Source organism: Morone saxatilis, unplaced genomic scaffold, assembly GCF_004916995.1.
Source record: "Morone saxatilis isolate NCDOM2014 unplaced genomic scaffold, NCSU_SB_2.0 Contig23, whole genome shotgun sequence".
Classification (NCBI taxonomy): domain Eukaryota; kingdom Metazoa; phylum Chordata; class Actinopteri; family Moronidae; genus Morone; species Morone saxatilis.
The window spans coordinates 2309588-2317596 of NW_023339796.1; the positions used below are offsets into that span (position 1 = coordinate 2309588).

The 8009-nt window shown below is 40.6% G+C and overlaps 1 protein-coding gene across 1 annotated transcript in view; it reads right to left on the reverse strand.

Annotated features, from left to right (window-relative positions):
• LOC118335231 (disco-interacting protein 2 homolog C) overlaps positions 1-7569 on the reverse strand; it is a gene marked incomplete in the record, with an annotated part of 203921 nt that extends 196352 nt beyond the window's left edge. Inside the window, 1 exon segment of the mRNA XM_035671466.1 lies at positions 7311-7569. Coding sequence (XP_035527359.1) covers positions 7311-7389 — 79 coding nt within the window.
• Positions 7570-8009: the final 440 nt, after the last annotated feature.

Sequence of the window (8009 nt, forward strand, 5' to 3'; positions counted from 1 at the left end):
AACTAGAGGCTAGCTCCAGCAGTGAGTCAATCTCCATAAGGCCTCATATTAAAAAACTTTAGAGCAGAAATAAACAAGTTTGCAGCCTTTTTATAGCTAATTCCCTCTTTCATAACAACTGAATGGGGGTAAATTATTATATAACTCACCTGTTTAAATTATATCAAAGCTTAAAGTTATTCATAATTAAGGACATGGCCACCAGTAAGATTGGGAGGGTTACTTTAAAACTTTAATCTTATACAGTTCAGTAACTTAAAACAAGTATCACAATATTTAGATAATGTAACTTGATTACTTTCCGTTACTTTTGGATTAACTCGACACTAAATATGCAAATAAAGACAAGAGGAAAGAAATGTCAATAAGAAGTATTTATTTAAGTTTATTTTATCAGATAAAAGTAAAATTAATAATTAATTAAATTAATTCTGCTAATAATTCCCATTTTTCATACTAAATGTAACTCTAATTTGTTACGTCTACTATGTCCATTTTTAATAAGTTACAGAGAAAACTTATAAACTAATGACATATGATACATCGTCTCTGCAAAGTTTCCCAGTCTTCCTCCTGATTGATCGTCCCATTACTTGACTGGATGAATATTAGTGGACGACATACAGCCGCTGACATCAAACAACAAAACAACAACACTAATCTGTTATCTGATACAAACTCACTTAATGAACGTCTTAATTTTTTGCCACATTGTCAACTTTGTCAAATTAACTTGACATTTTGGTATAAAGACCAACAAAATATATGATGTTTGGTTTGTTTTTAGCTCATAACTTGTAACTGATGAAGCTGTGAAACAGGAGGTTTAGTGAGTTTGGCCTTTTATTAACAGCAAGAACATCCCATAGTTCAGTCCGTCAGAGAGGAAAATTAAATCTTTGTTGGCGTTTCACTCGTGAGTAAATAGAAAATGTATCAGCTGTGTCTAAAGAATCACTTTTTTCTGAGCTGGGTGACAGTTCAGCCTGTTATCTCTTAATAAAGTTAAGTCAGTGACATTAGCGGGATATAAATTGCAGCACTTGTAAGCAGCTGAGCTCTCGTGTCAGCGGAGAGACCTGGGTCTCCTCTTCCTTTATTAAAAGACTCTTGTCGCTCCTCTCTGGTCCGAGTCTCCCGGATAACTGTCGAAAAACCTGTCACACATCACATCGCTGCTCTGGCGAGGAGTGTGGAAACAAATTTGAACGGACTAAACTGTGAAAAAAACCCTGTCTTTTCCACCCTGACGTCCCCTTCACGGTTCACAAAAGGAGCTGAAGCTGCTTCTAATTCCCTGGAAACTGAACACTTGTGGTGGGATATAACTTTAGTATTGTACAACTACATTTCTGTGGCGAATATTGTACATCTGAGCTCTTCTTCCACCACTGATCAGTCAAGATTGACCGTTGATTGTTTAACTGTTTTTAAGCATTTTCTTTTATACATTTTATCGACTAAACAATGATCTGATGAATCAGAGTTACGGCTCCAGCAGAGCTCCTGCAGCATTGTTCCTCTCCGAGCTCAGATCAGCTAGACACCGAACGAACCGAGACGACATAAGTTTGGTGAAGTGCATTCTGGGAACCGAGACCCCGACGGATCCATGAGAGCGTTGAGCTTAGATTCACATTCCCGGCTATTTTCAGATCAAAACGCGGCGTCTGTGGTCGAGAACGAGGCCGATAAATCGAAAAAAAAGGGACACTGAAGCACATAAAGATCTTTCAGGAGCTTTAAAATAACTCTAAGAGGAATCTTATCAAGGTGAATGAAGGGAGAAATCTACAGTGGTATAATAAAAGAGGAGCTCAATTTCAACAGCAATACAACTGTGCTCGAGATTGCACTTTATAACAGGAAGCGAGAACATTTCATACTTTTTAAAGTAACTTTTTATTTGAATGTTACCGTTTTAGCTTCAAGGGCAAAACGATACTGAAAACCTCTGGCTACACAGCACATCACCTCTCAGTCACATTTTGGCTGCAGGATATAGTAAAAACAGCATATTGTGATAATTTTTGACTGATTTGATTCACAATAAGTAGAATGATCATGAATATTAAAATAGTGATTTGATGATGGGGGTTTGTAGCAAACATTTTTTCTCAAATCTGGAGGACAAGATTTGTAGACCAGAGAATCTCTGCAGCGCTACAGTTTTACATTACAATGTTTGTTTGTCACACATTTTACCTTCAAACTATTCAGTTTTAAACAGTTAATACCGAAAACTACTCACATTGTCACCTATTTTACCCAACATGCCGAGCAGTCAAAGCTGCATGTGACCGAAACATTTGCAACCGAGTTAATGCTGCGATGATTCAGTCAGTTAATTGGTCGGACAATCAAAAGACAATTAATTAACAACTGTTAATCAGTTATTTGTTTCATTTGTGTCATTTTAAAAGTAAAAAAAGCTTCTTAAATGTGAGAAATTGAGGTTTGGTCTGACCGAACAAGAAATTCAAGGACATTAGAGCTGCAACGATTAGTCGGTTAATCGATTAACTATTGTGATTCTTGATTAATCTTCTCAAGTGTGAATATTTTCTGGTTTCTTAATTCCTCTGTGACAGTAAACTGAATTTTTGGGGGTTGTGGACACCTGAGGACGTCACCCTGAGCTTTAGGAAACAGCAATCAACATTTTTCAACATTTTATGGACCAAACAACAAGATAATAGTTAGTTGCTGCCTTAATGTCCATTGGGAATATCCCATCTCCAAACTCTGCACACAGCCAAGTTGACTCCTGTTCTCTCAAAAAGAAAAAGGAGCATTAAACATGATCAGATTAAACACGACACTGCCTTGTACTTCCGGGGGTTAAGGCAACAACCGACCCCCCCGATCCCATTATCATCAGAGGTCTTAAACACAGCTGCAGGACGGTGACTCAACGTTTAAAAAAAAGGGACGATTCAGAGGAAAGGTTTGGTATAATGAGTGCCAGAGCATCATCATCATCCCCCGCCCCCCACAGCATCACTTTGCTGATGAACCAACAGCCTTCGTCCTTTCTGCTGAAGCAACTTAGCTTGATTACAATGATGAGAACGATGCGTCTACACAGGCTGCATAAGTGCTCCTTTAATTTCCAGGAAGCTCCATTAATGAGAAATAAGTGTTGCTCCAAGTGAGTCCTTTTAATTTAAAAAAACAAAAGCCTGAAAGCAAAACATTTAAAAGATCCCCTCCAGACATGTATTAATACAAATAGTCAGCTGGGAACAAAAAAAGTATAATTTTCACGTTAAAATCCTTAATAAATGCATATTTTACCTCATTAAAAATGACAGAATCTATGAAAATGCATTTAAATACTCAGTGTCTGTTCACTGGTGGCTCCAGTTTCCACATCACACTTGTATAAGTTCATACATCATCCTACAGGATCAATCAATCAGAAGGGATACTTCAGAGAGAAACTGACAGTGATGCAGCAGTGGTTTTAGAATAAAAAGGATCAATACTGATATAGAAATGAACTCTTCTTGACTTTAAGACTCAACTGAACCTGTTTGCTTCTATCTGGTGATTAATTAAAGAGGTTATCCGCCCTAAAACGTGTTTTTTGAGCTATAAACTGAATTATATTTGTGATGAAACTCTTCAGTGTTTGCGTTAAAATTTAAATTATTACCAAAATTTATGTAAATCTGCATTTTGTGGGTTAGAAATGGTTCAATGCAACATCTATTGACGACTATGAATGTGCTTCTAGTGACTAAAAGCTGCAGTGGACTCTTGGACACGGAGAGTCTGACAGCAGCTAGCTCATTCCTTCTGACTACCAGTTAACCCCCCCCCCACCCATACTTAAAACGAGCTACAGAAATAAGCGCCACCTATCGAGAGAAATCTGACATCACAGCTCCGCCCACACAGTTTGATTGACAGGTGCTGGAACGTCGGGAAACAAAAAGCGACCAGGAAAGGAAACTAATCTAAACGTACAAACAAAAACACACACAACAGACACTGCGGGTCAGGGGGTGTTGTTTGTTAGCTTTGTGTGCATGTTTATTTGTGTGTGGCTGTTGTTGTGGAGGAGTGTGGTGGTGTGGTTGTGTGTGTGGTGTAATCTGCAGTGTGTTGAGGTGGACAGTTGTTATCTTGGGGCTGAACGCAGAGCTTAATATTCAGCCAGCAGCCAGATTAGTTCAGGACAACCTGTCAGTCTGCGGCTGAAGCGAAACGCACTGATGGAGGGACAGCGAAGGAGAGAGTGTTGTTGGTGTGTGTGTGTGTGTGTGTGTGTGGTGTGTGTGTGTCAGCTTGTGCTTCTATCCTCGTGAGAGCAACTGAGTTTCATGACCTTGACCTGTTTTTCTTAAGAAACGGAGGGGAACTACGATGGGCTTGTTGAGGTTAAGGGGACGCTCGGAATAAAATGCCCCTTCTTTTTTTAAAATCAGTGGAAGATCCTCAAACACCAGTAACGTGTATCGGGATTCACCCCCGATCGATGACAAAAAAGGATGCTTCCCACAAAGTTATTTTAGGGGTCGAGCAACTTGTGACTTAAGGCATAAATTATTAACAAGGCTATATCGTAGTATAAAACAGGCACATATGGGAGAGGATCGGGTGAGTGGACGACTAAACAAACACACGGACTTTCAACACAGGGAGACCAAACAGTCAAAATTGACGCTACACAAGTTAAAGCAGCAATAAGGGACCCCTGCTGGACAAAGCGGTACTGTTCGTCACTGATTTTCAAAGGCAATCCAGGCCGGTGTCACTTAAGCTGTCACTATCAAACTAAGGGCAACAAAAATAAAGTAGTAATGAAACAATCATTGGGGCTAAAACAAGTTTAACTCTGTGTCTAAGGAAGTCGGTTTCAGTCAGTAACTTAACAAGGGTGCGAGAGTTTCACGAGTGCAAGCTTTATTTTGAAATCTAACTGGACGGGGGTCAGAAATAATCACGGGTCCCCTGCCTGGAGCGCAGGGCCACTGACGAAGCGGCGATTTGGAGTGAAGACGGCTTGCGTTAATTAAGGTACGGTAGCCTGGAGGTGTCAATTCTACAAATGCTTTTACTGACAAGTTAAAAGGAGTTAGTATTGTCAAGGGGCATCTGGGAAATGTAGGACTCCAAAACCATAAAAAGTTGAGCTTATGGTTTGACAACACCCTCAAACTCTCTCTTTATTCTTACCACAGCACGCGCCCTTGAGCAAGCAGTAAAATCACCAGCTCTGCAGTGGACAAAGAGCACTGATGCGTGTCTCTTATTGATTGATTTGACCTTTTCATTGAATTATTTCTGCCTAATCTGATTGAATCAGTGTCTTCTAAAAACTATAAAAAACTCGCCTGTGAAGAAACGTGAGGATCATATGGAGGTTGAGAGGGTACAGAGACGTTAAAATGCCTTGCTCGAGGGGCCCCTGCTGAAGCTGTTAGGGACACCCTGACTGTTGATAATGTCATTTTCTTACCCCCCCCGGATGGGGGCCCTGGATGGGGGACGGGGATATGCTAGAAAAATTTGAAAAATCAGGTCAAACGTCTGCGGGATGCGGAGGGAAGAAGCTTTGCATCCGCTTGCCGGCGCAGGTTACAACGTCGGTATAAAGCCATGTAAATTAATGCAACGGGGCATCTGGACCCCATTCTACCCCTCCACCTCCCCCCCCACGCGCCCCCGGCCCCCCCACACACACACTTGTTTACATTGGAGCAACTCTTGAGCTGCCGGTTTACATTTAAAGAAAGACATAAAGGAATGTGTGCCACCTTTTTTCCCCATCATCCTCCCTCTTTCCTCATCCTCCTCTCTGAAACCTTGCAGCAGCAGCAGCAGTGGAAATATTAAAATGCGACGTGTGCATTAGCAGTCAGCTGTTAAAATCCCTTCCTCTCTCCCCCTCTCTCTCTTCTCTCTCTCTCTCTCTCTCTCTCTCTCCCTCTCTCCTTTCTTTCTCCATACATGGCCGAGCTCCGCGAAGTCTCCAGACTCCGGGAGGAAAACAGGGAAAACACTCGCTCGCAGGGCAGCTGAAATATGACACTATGATACTCTCCAGGCTGAGAGTGAGTCTGCAGCAATGTGACATATCAATCTGGAAAGAGAAGAGGAGGGAGGAGGAGGAAGAGGAGGAGGAGAAGGAGCTAATGAGAAAATCAATACAGAGGCTGCATTACAGCTTGCAAAAAAAAAAAAACAAGAAGCCAATATATATATATTGTGTGGTGTTGTGGATATATATAATGGGAATCATTCATCCTGCCTGGCTGCAGTGGGTCATGTGAAAACTGTGTCTGGTAACAGCTGCACATAATCTGAGCAGCATGCAGGGCTCAGCTCGACGGGATTTTCCCCCAAAATATGACAACAACTTCTTATTGACAACCCCCCGACCCCTCCCACCTCTGTAGTATTCCTGTGATATTCCCACTGTGTGTGGGAGGGGGCTCTAATGTCTCTCTGTAGAGACTTTTAACTCTACTTTATGGTGTTTATCTGCTGCGATGGAAAGATTACACACTAATTTAACAAATTATTATCAATTAATCAAAAAAAAAGGTAAATGTTTTCTGGTTGCAGCTCCTTAAATGTGAGCATTTTGCAGTTTCTGTCATGAGAAACTCATTAAGACATCAGAAGGTGTCACTTTTTGCCTCTGAGAGCTCATTTTGAACGATTTATTAACACTGTTTTAAACTATACTCTTGTTTTATGTTATTTAACTGAATAATCTGGGTTTGCAATTCACTAAGAAGCTATCTGAAGATGTTAAATTGAGCTCTGTTGACTCGTAATGGGCATTATTTTACCTTGTTCAAGCAATTAATCGAATAAATAATGAAGATTCAACCGTGCATATATGATTTTAGGCTTCACACAGTGCTTTATAAAAACCTGGTGTTACATTAATAGACAAATGTGAAGTGAAGTGTGGAGATTAAATGTACTTTAAATGCATTAATCATCATTATAATATCATAAAAACACAACAGAGCAAAAGCAGTGTGTTTCCAGTCCACTGCCACCAAAATCACCACATCCCCTGCAACCAGATCACAGCCAGATCAACCAAACCACTCATTATGGCAGCATGTGTGTGTGTGTGCGTGTGTGTGTGCATGTGTGCGTGTGTTTAATAAAGATGGACTTGAACTTGTGGCAGTTGCAGCTCAACACTTTCTTCCTCCTCTTGCAGCTCAAACTCTGCACCGAACCAGCAGCGACACACCGAACAACCTCCACCTTCCTCCCGGGAGCAGCGAGCAGCAGCAGCCGGGGAAGAGCCACCGGAGCTCGGCGGTGGAAGTACTCACCCTCGGATAACTCCAGCTCCAGCTCGGCCAGTTTGGCCCGCACCTCCGCAGGAAGCGGCACCGGGTCCCGGTCCGCCATTCCGCCGTTAGACAAACCGACTTAAATCTCTGTTTCCTCTTTTTCTCCTTTATTTCTGTCTCCGGGCTTCTCCTCAAATTCCCCCCCGCAGAAAATATCCAAAGTCAGTGAGACTGTGTCTGAGAGTGTCGCACTCTGTGCGGCTGCAGCGCTGTCAGCCTCCCGCAAAACCTACGGCAAGCGAGCAGCAACATGGAGCTTCTACTTCCGGTCGTTTTATTTTGAAAATAAGAGCCAAACGCAGAATGTTGTGAATCTTATTATTATTATTATTATTATTATTATTATTATTATTATTATTGACGTTTGTATTATTGTTATTAATATTGGTATTGATATTATTATTATAATTATTAATATCATTATTATTGTTATTATTATTGTTGTTGTTGTTATTATTAGCATTATTATTATTATTATTAATAATAATATTACAGCTCATATAGTGTTTGTATATTTATTCTTTTTCTCCTTTTTCCACAAAACTTATAATATTTACTATTTATTTCTCTTTGGACCTCGTTTGTTTTCTAAATGCAGTTCTTCCATTAACATCAGACACGTTTTATTTTTATTTTATTTTAATTTATGTGCCCATCATATCAGCCCTGTTTAACCAG